General features: G+C 32.1%; 3 protein-coding genes and 1 long non-coding RNA gene across 7 annotated transcripts; 2 read left to right on the top strand and 2 right to left on the bottom strand.

Annotated features, from left to right (window-relative positions):
- Window positions 1-2,334: 2,334 nt before the first annotated feature.
- Window positions 2,335-4,204, top strand: LOC139861195 (uncharacterized). 2 transcript variants are annotated; one of them, XR_011763681.1, is made up of 4 exons: window positions 2,335-2,457; window positions 3,144-3,270; window positions 3,429-3,531; window positions 4,126-4,204. It is a non-coding gene; the product is annotated as an uncharacterized lncRNA (long non-coding RNA). The 2 variants fall into 2 exon arrangements; XR_011763680.1 differs by lacking the exon at window positions 2,335-2,457 and adding an exon at window positions 2,631-2,982.
- A 5,033-nt stretch (window positions 4,205-9,237) lies between these two features.
- Window positions 9,238-9,858, bottom strand: LOC139862666 (large ribosomal subunit protein eL27x). Its single transcript, XM_071851291.1, has one exon. It carries the CDS (start codon window positions 9,804-9,806, stop codon window positions 9,399-9,401), a length of 408 nt encoding a protein of 135 aa, XP_071707392.1. The 5' UTR covers window positions 9,807-9,858; the 3' UTR covers window positions 9,238-9,398.
- A 2,332-nt stretch (window positions 9,859-12,190) lies between these two features.
- LOC139862875 (mRNA cap guanine-N(7) methyltransferase 2) lies at window positions 12,191-15,702 on the top strand. Of its 2 annotated transcripts, none has more exons than XM_071851506.1 (11): window positions 12,191-12,307; window positions 12,380-12,458; window positions 12,799-12,893; window positions 13,074-13,145; window positions 13,233-13,342; window positions 13,567-13,689; window positions 13,776-13,868; window positions 14,075-14,143; window positions 14,235-14,323; window positions 14,435-14,535; window positions 15,362-15,702. In XM_071851506.1, the coding sequence occupies exons 1-11, from the start codon at window positions 12,200-12,202 to the stop codon at window positions 15,512-15,514; spliced, it is 1,092 nt and encodes a 363-aa protein (XP_071707607.1). In that variant the 5' UTR covers window positions 12,191-12,199; the 3' UTR covers window positions 15,515-15,702. The 2 variants fall into 2 exon arrangements, with proteins under 2 accessions (XP_071707607.1, XP_071707608.1); XM_071851507.1 differs by having other exon boundaries at window positions 15,334-15,520.
- LOC139862876 (phytol kinase 1, chloroplastic-like) lies at window positions 15,640-20,460 on the bottom strand. Of its 2 annotated transcripts, XM_071851509.1 has the most exons (7): window positions 20,017-20,460; window positions 17,455-17,522; window positions 16,851-16,982; window positions 16,632-16,747; window positions 16,433-16,547; window positions 16,306-16,382; window positions 15,916-16,045 (listed from the first exon to the last, which is right to left on the bottom strand). In XM_071851509.1, exons 1-6 carry the CDS (start codon window positions 20,341-20,343, stop codon window positions 16,334-16,336), a joined length of 807 nt encoding a protein of 268 aa, XP_071707610.1. In that variant the 5' UTR covers window positions 20,344-20,460; the 3' UTR covers window positions 15,916-16,045; window positions 16,306-16,333. The 2 variants fall into 2 exon arrangements, with proteins under 2 accessions (XP_071707609.1, XP_071707610.1); XM_071851508.1 differs by lacking the exon at window positions 16,306-16,382 and having other exon boundaries at window positions 15,640-16,045.
- Between the last annotated feature and the right edge of the window lie 854 nt (window positions 20,461-21,314).

Raw genomic sequence — 21,314 nt, 5'->3', positions numbered from 1 at the left:
GTTTTTAATTATATGTAATATAATTTGTATGCATGATAAAATAAAAAAAGAAAAAGAAAAAATAAAACTGGTGGGACCTGTTTGACACTGGAGGGGCGTCAGGGTTATTTTGGTGTCAGAGGGTGACACTGCCACGTCAGAGGCAGATTGCATTTTTTGGCAAAAAGTGCACAACATGCCTGTGACGTCACAGGCAGGGTTAAAAATGGTCTTATCCTCCCACTTAGTGATACTGTACATTTGAATTGCTTGGCTAAGTTACCCAGTTATATGCCAATATATGCATTTGACAGCCCAAAAGAAATACACCATTTTCAAACTCCCAAAAAACATAGGATTTTTGTTTTCCAGATCATTCATCTGTATCAAAATTTTCTGGAGATACTAATGAAAAAATGTCAGGTTATGAAGAAATTGAAGCCGTTGAAGAACTTAAAGAAGTCGAAGATGAAGGTACGTAATCACTCTAATTATTTTTGTATCCATATTTCGATAGCAATTGAACACGTTATGGTTATGATGTATATATTTATTTGATATTTTTTGAATCTGACAGCTACACAATGCATATTCAATTTAACGTGTGTGCTATAAATCATTGTTCAGAATGTATCCAATTTTATGCATTTTATTACCGTCATTTACAATTACAATTCGTACTCATACGGTTAATCGTATACACTTGCATTTTTGATCGTTTTTACCGTAGATATATCAGGGTTTGATTTTGTCCCTAAACAATACGCTGTTGGGACCAATATAGTGCTGGTGATGTCATTTCACATTGGCTATCTCTAAGTGTCCAATGCTTACAAACCGGTAACAGCTTCTATATTTGAATGTATCGATGTTGCATACCAATTTTATCAACGGTATACACAACAAGGCGGTTTTGAAATTAGAAAATCGACAAATAAATCAGATAAACGTCAAAGGGGTGTAGATGTGTCAAAAACAGTTACGTTGAAATATTTTGTTTGCAGTAGGCAAGGGTATAAGGACACACAAAAAAAATAACAGTACAAGCTTAGATGGTAACGAGAGTAACAAGGAGCAAAACAACAGTAATGGAAATGTTGATGGAAATGTGCAAGCGAACAATAAGCAAAAGAAAAAAAGAACGCGATCTTCACAACGTATCGGTTGTCGAGCTAGTTTCAAGCTTCAATTAGTTCAAGATGGAAAATATGAACTATACCGGTTTGTAGAGCAATACAACGCATCCTTATTATTCTCTACATTTAAAGACATATATGAGACTCAATATTTCCACGAAGACCATGTTACATAATTTTCTACCGGCAGGAATTGGTCCAACTGCATGTCATTGGATTCTTACAAAAATATTATGGTGGTCATGATAAAGTACGTGCAACCCTGGTCGATTGTCGCAACTGGAAGAGAGGTATCATTGCAGACAGAGGTAAGGCATACGCACAAAACGTGTTTATAAAGATGTTCTTTCCATTCTAGTCCTATAAACACTCGCAACAAGTCAGTTATTGGTCTCGGGTGCAGAGGCGAAGGCAAGTGGAGGTTTGTGGGGTCAAATGACCCCATTGAAATATTTTCTATTTGGTCTATGAAATGTAAATATTTCAATGTAAGTTTCATACTATTGTACTTAACCTCATTCATGACCCCATTCAGAATTCTTTTATCTAAACATAAGTCGGATACTTTATAATGATAGGCCCATTTTATAATGATAGGCCCATGAACCAATTTACCCACAAGTCCAACCAAACATATATATTTATGTAATGTAATTGAAGTTTGTTGTAAACGAATATTCATTTATAAGTCATTTAACATATTTATGTAGTTCAAATTTTGTATTGAACTATGAAGAAAAAATCATCAAACTTTATTTGCAGTTAAGGCATTTTCAAATACGCCGTCATTTATTTTTGGGAAAAAAATGGGCTTAAAGATGACATTTTTTGACACCATCGATATAAAAATCTGGCTTCGCCAATGCTCGGGTGTTGTTTGGTTCTTTATGCTTGTATGAAGATCCAACCCGTCATGTATTCTTGTATATTTTTCGTTAATATATGCTTGCTTTTCAAAAATAAAAAATAAACACTCGCAACAAGGGCATTATCTCCCGTGAAACCAAAAACATCTATAGATTCTATTATATTTCTAAAATGATGACATCGTAAATATGCTTTTTCCTTCATTAAAAAAAATCAAAAAGGAAAAAGAAAAAAATCTAAGCAACTTAGGTATGACATCATTAATCATTTAATTTATAATTAAAAATATAATTTAAATAGTAATTACTCCGTATAATACAGTTTCCTTTCTCCCAAATCAAAATAAACCCTAAAAACCCAGTCAATTCCATCTTCCTCAGTTTCATCTTTGTTTCTTCTTCCCACTGCCACCGTTCGCCTCTTCTCAAAAATATTTCTCTGGGTTCTTCCATATGTCTTCAAGAATTTCATGAAGGTAACTTTTTGTTTGTCTATGTTTCGTTTCTAATTAGATAGATTGTCAAATTTTTATTGTTCTGTTTATAACATTTATAGGTAAGTTGCTAACTTCGATTCGGAAGTGTATAATGTGAGATCTGAGTTTGATAATTTTAAGCTTTTATTTTCACTTAATTTTTTTACAGGTTCAAATTTTGTTAGTTCGTTTCCTCATCAAAAATGAGTTGTAGATTGCAGGATTGATTTTGCAGGTTTTACCTCATAGCCTTTTAGCCAATCGACTATATCATTTTGTCAAGATTTCATCATTTCATCTTCTTTTCATTACATCTTAATTAATATTTCTTCTTCATCTTTGAATTTGTTAATCTACGTTCTTCTTCGATTATCAGATCTCATTTAAAAATGTTCATCAGCTTCATATTTGCTGGACGCACACCATGCGCTCGATGAAATGACGTAGTGCATTTGCTCTTTGTTAAGAGACTACTCAACTTGGATAATGAATAAAAAAAACAAGAATTCGTTGCTCGATGTTGTGGTGAGAAAAAATATAGGCAATATGTTTTGACCACCTCTAGCAATATCATTTGTTTATAACTCTTAACTAATTGTAGTTGCCACCTCTAGGAATATCATTTGTTCCAATTCTTTTCGTTTTGATTAGTTTCTTGATTTTGGTGTTTGTGTGTGTTGTTATAGGTAGTTCATGTTAGGGTTTAGTTTGAAGAAAGGTGTGAAAAGGCAGAGGCAATGTGGGAGAGACAACATGAGCATGATGCTGATAACTTTTTTTCCATGTGTTATGACATGGGCGTTCTTTCTTAAGGTTAGTTTAACATACTATGGTATGAACTTAGGCTAATTGGATTTCACATTTTCATTAAGGTGTGAAATAATACATCTTTCAAATGAATATATTTTGCAAAGACATTACATGGAATTCCATTCGGTTTGATTTATATTTCTTGAACATTTATGTTACAGTACCTTTGCTAAGCCTAATGGGATATAGATCTTCATCAAGTTTTAGGAATACTGCTAAATTGTTCTTGAAAATCAGCTGTTATGAATGCATTGACATCTAATGGTTAGTATCCTACTTTTTTGTATCTGTTACTTTTGCTTTAAGGATGTTGGTTGAAAATCTAGGTTTTTGAACATGCTTTCATATCTTATAATGACACAAAACATTTAGTTTGTTAGTTTGTATGTTGTATGTATTATTATTCTTTGTACAAATGATATATATTCAGTCTATAGTCTATTAGTACAGTAGTTTCGTTTGCTTAATTCTTGGTTCATTTTTTTCGTTTTTGAATCGTAGATTCCGAGTGATTCATTTAATTTGGAATCATGTAAATGTTTTTTAAAAGTTACGCTTCTTCATTGATGTTTAACAATATTTGGCTGAAAACATATCTTTTTATTCATGTTTCCAATACTCTTTATTCCTACCAAGCTCTGTAAGAGCTATATTTCAATACCTGGCTCCATAATTAGTATGTTAGTTGTTGTTTATTGTCCATTTGCTATTTATGTTTTATATAGTTAATTCGCACGGAGTACATATTTATATGAGGTTGATAAGTTGATGGATTTGAAGTTCTTTGAATTTTGCTATCTTTAAACTTTGTAGAAATAAATGTTATTTTTGTATGAATGACCGTTTTTGTTCAAGCAGACCCATGCACACTGACTATGCAACTCAAAGAAGTCACCTACTTAACAACAATATTGACGTAATCATCAAGTCTTAAGGTATGCCTTTTTGAATTGTGTTCTTTTCGTAGTGTTTAAATGTGTAATTTCGACCCATTTACGTATGATTATATAAATGTTTTGGTTCGAGATATATTAAGATTGGGCCAAATGGGTATTATACGAAATAACTTAACATGAAACTGGTCAGCTGTTCAAAAGTCGTTTATAGTGTATGCAATATGTTTAGATATTTTCTAAGTAAGTTCATCATTGCATTTGAGACTTAACAATTATGTATTTATGTGTGAAATGTTTACTCATCGATAAGATTAAGAATCAGTTTGTATTGTAAGAAAGTACATGAGTGTTTAATTCTGTTTATGAAATAGAATCTAAACATCACTTTCTATGCTTTGAAAAAGGTAGTTATCGGTTCTTATAAAGCTTAATGATCTGAAAATGCAGTTGTTATGAAAATCAGGGGCCAATGTCGTTAGTATGTATATATTATGTAATGTAATACTTAGTGTCATAATGGTTCCAAAATTGGAATAGGACTTAAGATGGTAGATCAGGGGCAATTGGTTGTATATATCTTCTGAGATTATCTATGTTTATCCAGAAGAAAAAGAATTTCGCAGGTGATTAATTGAGAATAACGGAGTATAAACTATAGACAATTTACTGCAGTACTAGGGTTATGCGGAATGATAGAATCTAATTTTATCTAAAAATATTATACGTTTCTTACATTTTAAAATGCATTATTTATATTTAATTGTCACCTGCATTATTTATATTTAATTGTCACCTATGTGCATATCCAATTTATATGCTGTCAAATTCAAATTAACAGAATTATATAAGTTATTGCGAATATACAGAATGTAATATCATTTTCTCAAAAGTTAAATATATTTGAATTAAAATAACCAGTACTTAAAACATATCATTAAACTGTTTCATTTAAACAAACCCGTGATTTCACGGGTCATTTCACTAGTATCTCTCCAAATTAATACAAATCCACGGGCTTATGTTGAGGAAAATTTAATGCATGTTAACCATCAACTCCATAATGCCATTATGTTTATAATACTTATGCCTCTTGCTATCTTGTTTGTTCTGAAAATATTGTATTGCATTCAAAAAAAATAGACGTTTATCCTCCAACTTTGCGCTCTAGGGGTCAAACTCTTGTTTGGTGCCAACTTTTTTAAAACTGTCATAGATGGTGATACTTTGTGTATTCAAATATAACAAGAGTGGTTGGTATAAACTCATATTCATACAAGGCTTTCCTAGAAATACGGTTTTCTAAACTGAAAAATAAAAACATTTAACTACTCTCTTCGTCCAAAAAACTATCCCTTAAAAATTTGTTATTAGATTCATGAAATGTTTGATTACTGTCATTTTTATCATTATATTTAAGATAAATTTGACTAAATATTAACAAATAAATCAAAATCAATAAATAATAGTTAATTGGAGACTTTTATTATATTTAATAGTTAGTTTTTGAAGTTATACAATTATTATTTGTAAGTTGTGAAATGAAGATTTTTTTGAGATACGTACTGTCAAGACTCAACATGACAAGTACCACCCATTTGATGATCATTTGGTTGGTATTTATATCCTCTCTAATTATATTATATTATACTATATACTAATTATGGACAACACCCACCAACCATGCTCCGCCACCTACCCCGCATTCACTGTAGCTAATGTAGCAGCTACTGTATATACTAATTATGGACAACACCCACCAACCATGCCTGCCACCTACCCCGCATTCACTGTAGCTACTGTAGTAGCTACTGTAGCACTGTAGCAAAATCACTGTAGCATTTTTTTTTTTCCCTTACCACAATGGAGTATAAAAATATAAATTCATAGATAAACAAAGTTCCTCTGATTTTTTTTTTTTTTTTCGCTTACCACAATGGAGTATAAAATATAAATCCATATATAAACGCAGTTGCTCTGAATTTTTTTTTTCTTATCACAATAGAGTATAAAATATAAATCCATAGATAAACACAGTTGCTCTGTATTTTGCAACTATAAATATACATATTATGTATATCGATATACAAACAAAAATTTGAGTCGGAAAACTATATATATATATATATATATATATATATATATATATATATATATATATATATATATATATATATATATATATATATATATATATATATATATATACACACACACCATAGCATAATTTTTAAATGAACTAGATTAACTAAAATGAAGTCGTGTGGCTAAAAGGATTATACAACAGATCTAGAAAACTTCAATATTTCAAGTATTCATAACGAACTAATTTTAATTACCTAATTAGATATTAGATATTAGACATTTAGTAGATGATAAGTAAAAGAATAACAAGAAAAGAATGAGAAGGAGAATGTGGTATATGGGATGAAAGAAGGGGGAAAGAACACTGGAGAAATAAGTTAATTAATGAAAAAGTGATTTTGTTTGTATAATATATAAGACGGGTCAGCCCAGAGGCCCATTGGTGGGTTTTGGAGGTTAAAACGTTGGTTGAGTAATTGAACAAATGATTTCTTTGATTTTTCTTTAAAATATAAAATTTGGTGTACACAACAACACAACAACAAAACTCAATCTCACATGTATGGGTTATAGGAGAGGTGAGACGTTGATAATCCTTCATTTATCTTTCAATAAAGAAAAGTCGTTTCTCAACCCCAAGTGAAGACCACCGGCCAATATGAAACCGAACATATACAAATATTACATACAAAATAGAAAAATTGTTTACTTTTTTAAGTATTATAAAATATTGTTATATGTTACTCCTCCGTCCAATATTAAGTCTTTAGGTAAAAATACACAGTTTAAAACATTACATTCATTATATTATGCTTTTTAATTACTTTACCATTTAACCACTTACTTTTTACCTATATTTTTATCTTATATACAAAAGGTAATGATTATTTTTATTTATTTTTGAAAGTCGACTTATAATTTACCTTATTTTATAACTCGTTTATTTATTATTGGTTAAGAAAAGTATTGAAATTATATGTGTATATGGATTTGATCTCCGTAGCGAAGCACGAACCTCCAAACTAGATATTCATATATATTGTGTGAAAATCTTACTGTCAAGACTTACTATTTTTATACATAACTTTATAATATAAATACAATTCTTATTTTGCAATACATCTATATCTACATCCATCCATATATTATATACTACAACAATATCTAGTTTGTTGGTATTTCATTTCTAAGAAATATTTAAAAAAATCAAGGCTTATCATTTTCACATTTAGTTATCTAACTCTCATTTGGCAATATATACCTATTTTCACATACTCGTTTTCACCGAAAAAATATACTAAACTCGAGTGCATATTGCTATTACTTCTATGCTAGTGTTTAACTAATTAGTTTTTCATGTTCAAAAAATACAACAACAACAACAACAACAACAAAACTCAATACCACATGAGTGGTGTATGGGGGAAGTAATATGTAGACAATCCTTCACATACCCGAGAATAAAGACAAGTCATTTCTACACCCAGAGTGAAATACTCTCAAAAGTAGAGAAAGTCATCACTATCTCTATTCGACGGATAAAGAGATTGCTTCCGAGTGGACCTCCGGCCAATAAGTAGAAAATTTCTTTTAAAAAATAGTATAATAAAAATAAAAATAAAATTAAAAATAAAATTAAAAATACAAATAAAATTGAGACGCCATGAAAATGGTAGAATCAAATTTACATGTGTTTTAAATCCTACCTGGAATTCAAATACGGAGTACTATTATTCAAATACGGAGTACTATTATTCAAATATATAAACCAAATACGGAGTACTATTATTCAGTACCTTAAAAAGAGAAATGTAATGCATTCAGAGAAGAGCTTGAATATGAAGCTTTCTAGTTGATTTCTATTTAATCTTGTGGTGTCGTTTTTTACTTGCCGCAAGTTATGTTTTTCGAAAGTAAATTTGTTTGATTCTTCAGTTGTGTATCTATAGACAATAACACCACGCAACTAGTGTGACATATTTTAAACATCTCTGAGACCTAGTTAGTAGTTCACACAGGATTACTCCCAGTAAATTCATTAAAAGATTAGGTCAGTTCATATTCATTCATTCATATAGTCATATTCATATTCATATTCATATTCATATTCATATTCATATTGATAGTATATACTATATAACCAAGACAGCAACAGAATACATATGAAATAAACCAGAATTTGTGCAGATCCGATAGTGCAGATCCAAACGATTTGTAGTACAAAAACCTAAGTTCAACATAAACAACAGGACGAACCATACCAGCTACGTGCAGCAGACTACACATTGAACAACCAATACAGACAAATACCGTTTAAACAAGCAACAACAAACCATAAGCTGCAACCAAACCTAAAAATACATAACCCTCAGCTCAAACCAAGCCACAAAGACCACTAGTTGCTGCAACCAACTTTAATTCAAAATACAAAAAAACACCAGCAGAGACCACTAGTTGCATACACCACATACAGAGTTGATAATGAAGGCAAATATTCGATCTTATTTCTTAACTACACAAAATAAAATCCTCTTTATTATCTCAAACCTACACGCCTAGCAAACAAAACTCACAATCATCAATTGCTGCAGCCATGTAACTAGTTCATGTTCATCCACACAACACAACACCACCTCATCCCACAAATGTGAGGTGAGACGTTGACATTCATTCATTCATCTATAAAGAACACGAGTTCATCTACATAACCATCCATGCCTATTTGTAACAAAAAATCAGATGATCTATTCATTTCATATTTCAAAACCTTTAATCATACTACAAATTTACCACTATTTGTTGCTAACTTTATGTTGATTAAAACCTATGACATGATAAATCTCCTAAATGCCTAAATAATACTCAGTAACACCTAACTCCTAAAACCCTAAAACAATAGTAAAAATGTAAGAATTAGCTCAACTTACTCATTAACCATATACCTAATCTGTAAATAGTTAAGCAATTCAAATAGTTAAATATTAAACCAATCAAAAGCAAATATAAAGATTGAATCCTCCAAAACACATTCAAATTCAAAACCAACCAACAATCCATTCATATAGAAATTAAACTAACATAAGTCAAGCACCATCATCCAAATTATAACAAAATCTGAAAAAAGCATAAAAATAACAACTCATCTTTTTCACTTCAAAATCGAAGCTTCGAGAAGAACCAACGGTTTTTGCCAGTTTTGAACCTTTCCTCCAACCTAGCTTTCGCTTCTTTGCAAGCAGTTACCTTCTTGTCACGTGACTGCAACGCATCAACTGAAACAACATCCTTCAGATCCACATCAAGCGTGTACCTTGTAGGCATTATGTGATTATAATTCACAAGCTTAATGAACGCCTTCACACGTGACTTCTTCGCAGTCTTCTTTGCTGAATCTTTACGGATTACTTTCTTAGGGTATTTTGCGATTCCGGCAACCAAGCAGTGACCGTACGGACGGTCACGTGTTCCGTCATCGAATTGCTTGACGATGACAGCTTTACGGCCGGCGAAACGTCCGTTGAGGACCACAACTGCCTTGTTTGGTTTCAAAAACTTCACCATTTTTGCTCCTGCTGCTTCTTCTGAATCGGCTGCTTCTGAAACGAATGAGGAATTAGGGTTTGGAAATGGTTATAACGTGAAGCCCATTAAGGGTATCTAGGGTTTTTATAATTGTAATGGATATGGGCCCGTAGTTGTAAAATGAAGCCCGTGTAAATTTTTATTTGGGCTATTGACCAAAAACATATATTTTTCATGCGAAATATATTTGGGCTAAAACATATATTTTTCATGCGAAACATATATTTGGGCTATTCACCCTAAAAATAAATAAATAAATAAATAAATAAATAAAAATAGAAAATTGACAACTTTTTGTAAAAAGTTTGTAAATATTGAAATATTATATCTTTTGACTCGAAGCTCTAATTTACACATCGTTTTTTTGAAATCGTATATGTTTTCGAGATCTACCCGTTGACAAAAGTTATACTTTTGACTCGTATCTTTTGACCTTTAATTTTGCCCTTTTTTTGTTAATTTTTACTTTTAAACGCACTTTGACTGCTTATAAGTTGTAATATAGCATTCTAATTTGTAATTCATTTTATTCTCCACCGTTATTGACTAAAACTAAATGAATCATCTCAATCAAATTGAACTACGTTACACAACTCAAAAATCATATATTTGTATATAAATCGCAAACTCGCAATATTTGATCATTTTTTTGCATACAAAATTAGGGCTTAGGTTTTACTAAAAACATATAGATCTCTAAGAATTAAACATTGTTAAAAAGGTGTGCTTAAATACGAGCTTATGGAATAAAAGTCATCGCCATTTTATATATATTTTAAAGGTGTTCAATCGCAAGACCACCTCGCGACCCGGCGATCGCAAAGTCGCATGACCATGTTGTAAGGTTGCAAAGGTACCTTGCGACTTGCTAAAGCATTTTGACAATTTTTTTAGAGTGAATCATTACAATTCGTTAGTGAAATGAATATTTAGGTTAATAGACCCTTTTATTTGATGATGCACCACCAATTATTTTTTACTCTTTTGATTTTTATTTCTACTCCCGATCTCTTCCAAGTTGACATGAAAAAGGAAAAGAAAAGAAAAAGAACAAAAGACTAAAACCTTTAGAATTTAAAAATAAATATTATCAATAAATAGTTGTGTTTGATTTAAGAGCAATGCTTGTATTTAGATAATTGCAGTTTTTGTTTAGTCTTATTTTCTAGTTACGAGATTCAACTGAGTTATCATTGTAATCTCTTTTCTTGTGTTCGTTCATGTTTGATGTGGTTACTAGTTTCATATGGTATTCGTTTTTTTCCTAAAAGAATACGAAGTTAGGAATAAAGTACCTTTTTTATGGGTTGAGATTCAGTAACTTGACCCATCAAATTACTTTTTACACATATCAATATTTAATTTAATAATAAAATAAATAAAAATAATAAATCGTGAATCTCTTATTTTTCCTCTCACAAATTAGGTAACCAGGTAATATGTTATTTTCGAGCATTAGGTGTGCGGAATCCATTTCATCGTCGATCAAATTGATGGGCTAAAAAACCTCCCCGCCCCACCGTCGATTCCACCATCCACTCCCATCATTCCTCTACCGACGGTGGTTGTTTTTTTTTCTTTTTAAATTATTATATTTTCTTATTGGTCTACACCTTGAATTTGACACCGAAATAAATACCGAACAACACTCCACTTTAATCAATTTTAAGTCCATTTTTGATCTTGAAATAAATATTGAAAATGGAGTGTATTTTGAATTCTAATTTCTATTTCCATTATGATTTTCATTTCTTTTTCTCGACTATAGAATCCAGCATTCATCGAGGAATACCTTGTCGTCTTGTAATTAATTTGAAGCACACTTTTTTTTTTAATTTGTTGGTGGCTTGGTCGTCGGCTCTATTTTTGAGTCAACAACAAGCGTCAATTTATTGGCGTATTGATTGCCGTTTAGAGTCTAAATTGAATTTCAGACAGGATTTAAACCATTTTCATGGCGTCTTAATTTTATTTTTACTATTTTTTTAAACAATTTATTACTTATAGGTCGGAGGTCCTTTTAGAAGCAATCTCTCTATCCATAGAACATTGAGAGGGATGATTTTCTCTATTTTTGGGAGTGTTTCACTTCGAGTGAAGAAATGATTTGTCTTTATTCTAGAATAAATGAATGATTGTCTACATCATACCTCTCTCGTATCTCGCATATGGGTCATTGAGTTTTGTTTTTGTTGTTGTTTTGTTTGTTTTTTTGTTACTCACCACGACTTACTTTTATTATTTATTTTTATCAAAATTCAAATAACAAATCTTTAACAATACACTGCTACAGAAAGGGTTTACAAATTTTAAGATTTTAAGATATAAAATAAAGAAAATACAATACAACATTTACTAATCATTCATTCATTATGCACACTCCAATAATCCCAAACAGGGCCGCTGATTCAACTCACCATCGACTCCTTGAAATCGTCAAGACTGCTCTTATCAAAATTTTCGTCTCTCCGTACGCCACTGTATGTTTGTTGTATGTTTCCATATTATTCGATTAATTTTCCACATTTAATTATGTTTGTTGCTCAAAAAAGGTGTGTGATTTGTATTGCGGAAGAGTACCAGATGAAGATAGGTGGGATGAAGCTCAAATCGGTCACTTCATTGGAATCGGTAATTTTTTTTTTTTTTTTAAAACTAATATCAGTTATTTTAACACATTAGGGTTTTTATTGAGCGCTAATTTTTCACGGATTATGATTATGTATAGCGTGAAATAATGACAACTTTATTGTTCAAAATGAACTAAAATCATGTCAATTTGGCATTTATGTTCATCATTTTTATAAAGTTTTCAACTTTTGATGGTTTAGATTTTAGCTTTGTTAATATGAATCACTGTGTTGGCAGATGAAGCAAAATCAAGTGAAATCTGATCATGATTTTCTGAAGTTTTAAAATTTTTTGATGGTTTAGAATTCAGTTGAGTAAATATGAATCACTGTGTTGGCAGATGAAGTTTCATCTGGAGTAAGAGAAGTTCGAGAAGCATGGGAGAGTCAACGCAAGACTTACACTTCCGATTTTTACGAGCTCGATCCCTGCATCGTGAGTTTTTCGCCCTTTTTCATGAAAAAACTCGAGTAACAAACATCTAACTTATTCATTTTCATGTTTGACTTGTATGATAAGAGTGTACAGGTCTTACAAAATTGTGGCCTTGAAAAAAGTTACAACTTAAACTTCATGTTGTCAATTTGTATTTTAGCCTATTTCATGTGTTAGCAGGAGAACCTGGAAGCAAATTTAGGGGACAAGGAGAATACAGCTGATGTTGTTTGTTGCATGCAACGTTTGCAGGTGTGTTTCAATTGTTCGTTGTTTTATTTAGATAATAAATATCCATTGCCTGTAACGATAAAAATAGGAACTTTTGTTGTACTGCAGTTCTGTTTCGAAACTGAGGAGAAAGTACGAAGACTTCTGCACAACGTTTCATCTTTGTTGAAACCAGGGGGTTATCTTATCGGTATTACTCTGGACTCATCTACTATATGGTACGGCTTGTAGTCCTTTTTCATATTATAATTCTCATCATTTTTTTTAATTTTCATATCGATTAGTATGAAATACCTGGCATTGAAAAACTTAACATTTAGATAGTTCAAATAAATCTGCATTTAATGATTTAATTTTGAAGTAAAAGTTTATATATGACTTAAAAATATATGCGTACGTACTTTTTAAGTGTACTTACATATCCGGTTGAATGATCCTGCAGGGCAAAGTATCAGAAAAATGTTGAAGCATACCATAACCGGAGTGGCGGTATGAAGCCAAATCTTGTTCCCAATTGCATTCGATCAGAGAACTATATGATCACTTTTGAAGTTGAAGAAGAGAAGTATACGAAAAAATCAAGCATTCTTGATTTTTTCTCATTAATATAATCAATCGCGTGATTTTTTCTTATAATGTGGTAAATTGCAGGTTTCCATTTTTTGGGAAAAAGTACCAGATGAAGTTTGCAAATGATGCTGCTGATGAAACACATTGTCTTGTGCATTTTCCAAGCTTGATCAGGTTGTGAATTTTGACTTTTCTGTTTACATTTTATTTCGGTGATATTGTTATTTTGCTGATCATAAGTTTATAGAGGCATAATGTTCAATACATTTGTTTTAGGTCAGAAGTTGTGAATACGTTTATTTTATTTTAATTTTTTTTTGCAAAAATTGACAATATAACATCCCTAATTGTGCTAATTAATGTTTATATCATGTTACCAGATTGGCCAGGGAAGCGGGTCTTGAATACATAGAGATACAAAACTTGCTGGAATTTTACGATGATAACAAGTGAGTAGGTCTTGAATTAGTATATACCAGTATAAGATATAACAATTGCCAATACTTGTAACTAATTTAACTTTTTTTTTTTTTTTATCAGATCACAGTTTTCGGGGATGTTGTTAGAAGCGGGTCATGGTCTTGTGGACCCAAGAGGAAGACTCTTACCGAAATGCTATGATGTATTAGGTTGTCTATCTGTTTTATCGTTCTCCCATCTTTTAAGTGTTTTCTTCAACCTGATACATAATTCAAATTTGAATGTATGTTTGTTCTTCACTTAACTCGCTTATTTTGCAGGTTTGTATACTACGTTTGTATTTCAAAAGCCTGATCCTGATGTTACACCTCCACTTATGACCCCACCGTTGTTGCACGACGGAACCCAGATCCTTGACGAGGCAAGTTTTAGTATGCTTACATTGTTTAACCTTGGTTTTATAAATTTTACCATTGAGCATTGCTCTTATGGGATGTTCAATCGATGAATATATCTTTAGTAGAATTCACTTTGTTTTTTGTGAATTTAAATCATGCACTCCATCCATCCTAAACTAAACAAAATTATCCTTTATTTTGCTGAAATTATAATCAATACTTGCGGAAATTATAATCAAACACCTACAGGAAATACTTGGTGTGGTTTAACTGTGTAAGTGAGCTGAGCCGAGCCCGAAGTTTGTAGTGTTCGAGCTCGGCTCGGTTCGAGCCTTAAATATATAGCCCGAGCTTGGCTCGTGATTTATAAAAAAGCCTGAACCCGGCTCATTGTCAGCTCGGTTTTCTTAAAGAAACGGTTTTAATGTGCTTTTGTTTGAATTAGAGGGATGGTTTAGATTATCAGCTCGCTTATCGGCTCGTTAAGGACTTAAGGCTCACGTCCTTAAAACGAGCTTGACATCTGAAGCTCAGTCTCGTTTATTAAATGAGCCATAATTTATGCTAGAACTCCGGCTCGAGCTTGTTTAGGCTCGGCTCAAGTCGAATTTTTAACGAGGACTCGAGTAGCTTGCTCGGCTCATTTACAGCCTAGGTAATAGTTACAGTTCTACTTACCAAGACTACATATATTTATCTAGATTCTAGCTAATCTTACAAATAGTAGTAACGTGACATGTTTATGCTGATCAACATGCTCTATTTGAACCTTAATTGAATTAAATCTCAAAGTCGGTGCTGATCAGTTTTGTAACTTACAATTTCCATTTTTCAAAAAAAATTTATCAGAGGGAGTGGCAAGGTAACACGCGGAGGGAGGAAGAGAAAGTTGGACCATCGCATGCTCCTACCGATTCAAATTTCTGCCTCGGCAAAATTACCGAACAGAAAGGGATTCTAGGTCCTGGACCTGTAGACTTGCGTTTCTCCGATGCTATCTAGCTTTCATCTTAGATCTCAATTAACGTAATCAATTGGTAGACTCGTTCTTGATTAGAAAGTTGTTTAAAATGACAGATTAGCAAATTGTATAATCTTATGGTACATGTTAAGATAATATTATCGCCGTGACAAAATGACTTGCCTTATTATTTCCTACAGAAGCTCCTTGTATATTACAAGTTATACCCAAAAAATACATTTTTAGGTTACCAGTAAATACTTCTACTTATATAATTCAACATTTATTATCCTAATATTCCTTATAGACAGTCTATAACTCTAACAAAAACAATACATTTACAATTTTACTATTACAGTTACAACAATAACGATTAACATTAAGCTTGGAAGCCAAAACTCAAATAAGCAGTTAATATGCTCGCCAAAGGAACGGATATATTGTCATCTATGCCTCCTTTTGTTGGTAGCGTCTCTACTAACGTTGCCACTAGTGCAACCAGTGCAACTCGTTCAATTGTCGAATACCAGTCTAGCTCAAAGTACCCGAACATTGTAAAATAATATAGCATCCTGTATAAGAGGTTAAAATAGTCCATCATGATATTATTATTACATTTATAAATTATAATACTGGACTACTAGAGTATAAGGGATAGAAATGACTATTCATAGAAGTGTTCGGGTCAAAATGGGTTGAAAGTCACCCAAATTGCATTTTAACGCATTTAACCACCTATACAATTTTTGTCAATGTATTTATAATATATATATTTTTTCTTTGACAAAAATTGTTTCAAAAACTTTCAAGTCAATTTGCATCAAAATTTTACCTGTTATAATTCTGGCCATTCTGATAAGTTACCCTGCCCATTTTGCCACCCTGAGATCAATTTTTTTTCTTCCTATACTTGAAACAGGAAAAAAAAAAAAAAAACATCACATACGTATGGCACATACCCAATAGAGACTAAGAAACCAACTGTAAACATAGAGACGCTACCGCACCAACTCTTCTGTAAGTTGTAAGGAATTTTATGGATTCCGAATCTTCTACCCATAATATCCGCAATACCTAAAGTATAATACATAATATAATATTATGTTAAAAATAAGCCTAAGAAACAAAAATCAAACACACGAGGATGAAAAAAGATACCATCACCACCACACATCATTGAGAGTGCAACCACACCAATTGGCGACTCTCGCCAAAATAATAGAGAACATAGAATCAACATCATAACATAATAAAGAGGTCCTCTAAGCAATTCCCTGCCAATAAATATAAATCATATTAAAATTTTCTAGATAAACCCATTTGGGAACTTATTTGAAGGTAATAATATAATTAACTAAAGAAAATATTGTATCTTACTCTGGTTTTCCGTCTCGCGTTACTGATTTTATGAGATCTTCATTGGTTACCAGTGAAAAACCGTGAACAAGAAGCCTTGTGCAGTTCAACAAGGGCACCAAAGCGGCAAAATAACGTGCATTTGTTGAAGTACTAATCTAGGATTAAAATGTCAACTGTAAGTTTGGTAAATGTGGCATGACTAGAGGTGACAAGATGAACGGGTTAGACATGTCGGATAATGGGTTGAAACTGATAGTTTATGTACCCATTACCATTAAGGGTGTTGATATTTCCACTTTTAGTTTTAATAAACCCACCATGATCATGTTTTACTGGTTTGTACAGTACAACTTAATGCATGAAAGTAAGTGGATATATCAAATTTACAAGTGGATATATCATTACCCATTAAGTACATTTTCAGCTGAGTTTCAACCTGTTTAACCCATTCTCTATGTAACTATGTATTTTTCTTAACTGTTTGACAGCATACATACAGAGTAATTCATATCAACCCGTTTATAATTAGATGGCTGAAATTGCCACCAATTGGCATGACCATGATACGTAATAATAAAAGACATAAAAAAAAAAAAAGATATTATGAGTAGCTGAAAAATACCTGAAAAGTGGCCAGCAACCCATATAAAGCAATCCAGATAATATATGAACCAGCTTTCTGCTTAAATTCTGAAAGAGAAACATGGAAATAAAATAAAATAAGGAAATATAAAAAGAATCCCGATATTGTATGATGTACTTATTGCAACTACATTAACATGGTAAACAACTTTGAGCTAAGGGAACTTGACAAAGGGTTGAACATGTCTAAGAAGTTATCAAATGCGTTTATTTGATGTACACAACCTTCTAATCAACTTATTACTGTAAAAAAAAAAAAAAAAAAAAAAAAAAAAAAAAAAAAAAAAACTTACAGGTCAATGTTTTGACAAATTCAAATTTATACTTGGTTTGAGCCAAATCCAATTTATCTAATTGCAACCCAACCCAAAATGCTACTGTAAATAATTATAATTATAAAGTTAACATGACCATCTTAATGGGAGGACGTCCTGCTTGTCTGTCCTTTTGTAGCTCCGCCCCCACCTATACTGTTACATATCGTATTCACATGTTTAAAGCTAAAATTAAAACACTTGATGTGGAACTATACACTACCAACCCAAAGTTATTATGACCGAAATACATATTCAGATTTAACTTATTAACCACACCTAATAAACTTACACAGAGTTATGACGAAGATATTCATTTAATTTGATTTACTGACCCCAACTAATAAAGGTTTGTGCTTAATAATTTTCTAGCCATAAGAACTTTTGTGGGATTTGCAACTAATACCACTACTGTTCCAACGAGGTCCGCCTATGCATCTAAGCAAGTGTTACAATAAATATGTACCATTGGAAAAGTATCCATAAACAGGCCTGAGAGTTCAAACAAAATAGCTCACATGATGTATGCAATATCTCATAATACGAGTACACAAACGTTTATATACTATGTACTGATTTTGTCACGTATCCCTATCTTATTGGTAGATCGATTTTAAGGCGCTAGAATTATAAATTATAAATTATTTATCTTAAGAAAAATATACTCCATTTTACCCTTGCAACCATTACCCTACCCAACCAGGGGAAAAATGGGTAGTTTAGACCTTAGCTACATTCTAGAGCACAAGGAGTGGTAGCACGTTCAAGCCAGTGTTCAACTCGGTGTTCTTCGGGAACACGGAAGGTAAAAGTGGGGGAATAGTGTTAGTGTTTTGGACAAATATATGTGGATCAAAATAAAAGGATTTATAAAAAGAATGAAAAATTTAGATGTTCAGCGTTGGTACGGAGACGTCATACTTGGAACACCAGAGGGACGCTGATGGGAAGTGGTGGAACGTAAAATGCCGATGCCGACCTCCCACTCGCTCTTATAAACCAAGAAACAGGATCCATTTTTCAAGGGAGCTTATTCGTACCCGACTATTTTTTAGCGGTACACCTATAAATGTGCTTTAGAGTGTTGTATATTGATACAATGTTTAATTGCATGTTTGGTGGTGTATCAATCATAACCATAAAGACTTGAGCCCAATTCAACCTTAAAAGTTAACTCAAGGATGAGGAACTCAAGCTATTATAAGCTACTTAATATTTTGTCCCACGGCCGATGTGGGATAACTACCCAACACGCCCTCTCACATCGAGACGTGCACACATGAGTTCCCAACATCACACACACATTTGGCTCTGATAGAGTTTTTAATATACTTGAGCCTAATTCAACCCAAAAAATTAACTCAAGGAGATGAGGAACCCAAACTATTATAAGGTTAGGTGTAAGATAATTGGACATTCAAGGGAAAGGAAATATATGCACATGGCAAAGTGAAATTAAATATATGCACATGATGAGCAATAACTAAAAAGCAAGGAAGTCATTGTAGCAAGGAAGGCAGACAAAGTGAAAATAGTGTCCTGTAGTACAGTTGCAGTAATTGTACTAGTAATTCACACTCTCTGCCTAATTTTATACACATTAATTTTCAACTTGGTAGTAACATTTAGCAAGCCTGTAGTGTTCTTCACTATCTAGATAAGGAAATCATAAATCATAAAATCAATAATATTACTCCACTATAATTATTAATTATAGTTTTTAATCCACATCACTAATTCACATCAGCTCCACATTAACATTGTTTTGTAAATATATATATAGTGTATACCAGTGATCTGATCAGATCAGATTAAATAAAAAAGTCAATATGAAATTACAGTTGTGAATCAAATATTGACATTAGGGATATCACATTTGTAAATTTTACGAAAAATTTAAATATATATTACTGAATTTCGCTCTTCATCTGTATCTGGAAATAGAAAACAAAAATAAACACAAAAATGAGCTGGCGATGTAATCTGGGTTCAGTTAACATATTTATATATCATAATATAATTTAAATTTCTGAATAATAAAATTTTAGATTGAATCAACGAGAATTAAAATCAAAATCGAATGCATCTGATTCCGATTCCGATTCCTTATAATATTACTGTATATGTATATTTTTATAAATAAATATAATAATATTATTATATAACTATATCTCCACATACTATGTAGAAAACTTATTTGCATCTTATATGTAGTAAGTGAGAGATACCTGTTCGACGATTTGCCGCTTAGTGAGATAATCAAAACCGGCGACTAGAGCATAAGCTCCGGCAACGACGATGACGGTAGCTCCGGCGTCCTGGAGCACCGGACCTGATATATCAACAGCGAAAGCACGCGGTGGTAGGAGAAGAATAAAACGGTGTCGTTTGTTGTGAATGGTAAGAGAAAGATCCGGAGATGGATGTATATTGAGAAGAGCAGATGTGGTTGGACGGAAAACATGTCTCGGAAGGCAGACCTGAGAGCGGAGCAGAGAGAGATTAGGACAAGTGGTGACGGCGACGGAGATGGCGGAGTGTGGTGGTGCGGCCATGTCTCAGTAGGGACTAGGGAGGTTTACGGTGTAGGAGCAATTACAGTAATCTGTATACACTGCTTTGCCAAGTGTTCAATATCATTTGGTATGGTCAGATTGGTGGGAAAGGTTCTCTCTCGGGTTATCCGTGGTATAAGAAAGAGAAAATTACTCAAATACGCATAAATGATCTTCTCTCTCATAAATAAGTAATTTCACACAACTTTTTATAAAAACTAGTGAAATCACCCGTAACAGTTTAATGATATGTTTTAGATATTAAGTGAATTTAAATGTTAAAGTCATTTAGTTTATTGGCCTGTGAAACCACAGCTTCCGACTAAGAAACTTGTCATTGTTTTACAAATATAAAGTTCGCTCAAAGTTGAATATTTGTATTTACATTTTTAATAATAATAATAATTATTAATAATAACAAATGCCTTTTAAATTTTTAAAAAAAAATAAAATTACAATTTATGAGAGATTAATATTTCCTGTTATAAAAGATTTTGTATTATTTTTTTAATTAAATTAATATTTAACTATGACATCATCATTATGAAAAGTAAATGGTAATTTAGCTTAATGATGATGTCATCATTTTAGAGGTTTATTAGACTATATAGATAAACATACATTTCGCCTAAACATTAGGCGAATTAGGTGAAACCATTAATATTCAATGAAAATCCTCCACATCATTCCAATACTTCTGCATACTTTTTTTTTTTCAGAATTTAAAAAGTTTTCGTCTAATCTACCACTATTAGGCGATTTAGGCGAAAAAAGTGTAGGCGAATATGGTGTAATTTTCCACCAATCAAAACCCGCCACGTATACGATTATATTATCGCCTCACCTAATTTTTTTAGGCGAATTCGGCGAAATGGTAAAAACCTAAAGTAAAAACTCAAACCGCCTAATCATATCGTCATCAAATTACTTCCGTGAGGCGATAGTAAAAACCATATACATTTGTAAGTTGT

This window comes from Rutidosis leptorrhynchoides, chromosome 8 (assembly GCF_046630445.1).
Source record: "Rutidosis leptorrhynchoides isolate AG116_Rl617_1_P2 chromosome 8, CSIRO_AGI_Rlap_v1, whole genome shotgun sequence".
Classification (NCBI taxonomy): domain Eukaryota; kingdom Viridiplantae; phylum Streptophyta; class Magnoliopsida; order Asterales; family Asteraceae; genus Rutidosis; species Rutidosis leptorrhynchoides.
Note: the sequence above shows the minus strand (reverse complement) of the source record. Positions and strands in the feature narration are given on the sequence as shown.

Coding starts and splice junctions, on each gene's coding strand:
- LOC139862876 (XM_071851508.1), bottom strand. CDS start 20,343: ATGGCCGCACCACCACACTCCGCCATCTCCGTCGCCGTCACCACTTGT. Junction 16,748..16,850: donor ACGCGAGACGGAAAACCAGA/GTAAGATACAAT, acceptor ATTTATTGGCAG/GGAATTGCTTAGAGGACCTC. Junction 16,046..16,432: donor GGTTTCTTAGTCTCTATTGG/GTATGTGCCATA, acceptor CCTCTTATACAG/GATGCTATATTATTTTACAA.
- LOC139862875 (XM_071851506.1), top strand. CDS start 12,200: ATGCACACTCCAATAATCCCAAACAGGGCCGCTGATTCAACTCACCAT. Junction 12,894..13,073: donor ACGAGCTCGATCCCTGCATC/GTGAGTTTTTCG, acceptor ATGTGTTAGCAG/GAGAACCTGGAAGCAAATTT. Junction 14,324..14,434: donor GAAATGCTATGATGTATTAG/GTTGTCTATCTG, acceptor CTTATTTTGCAG/GTTTGTATACTACGTTTGTA.
- LOC139862666 (XM_071851291.1), bottom strand. CDS start 9,806: ATGGTGAAGTTTTTGAAACCAAACAAGGCAGTTGTGGTCCTCAACGGA.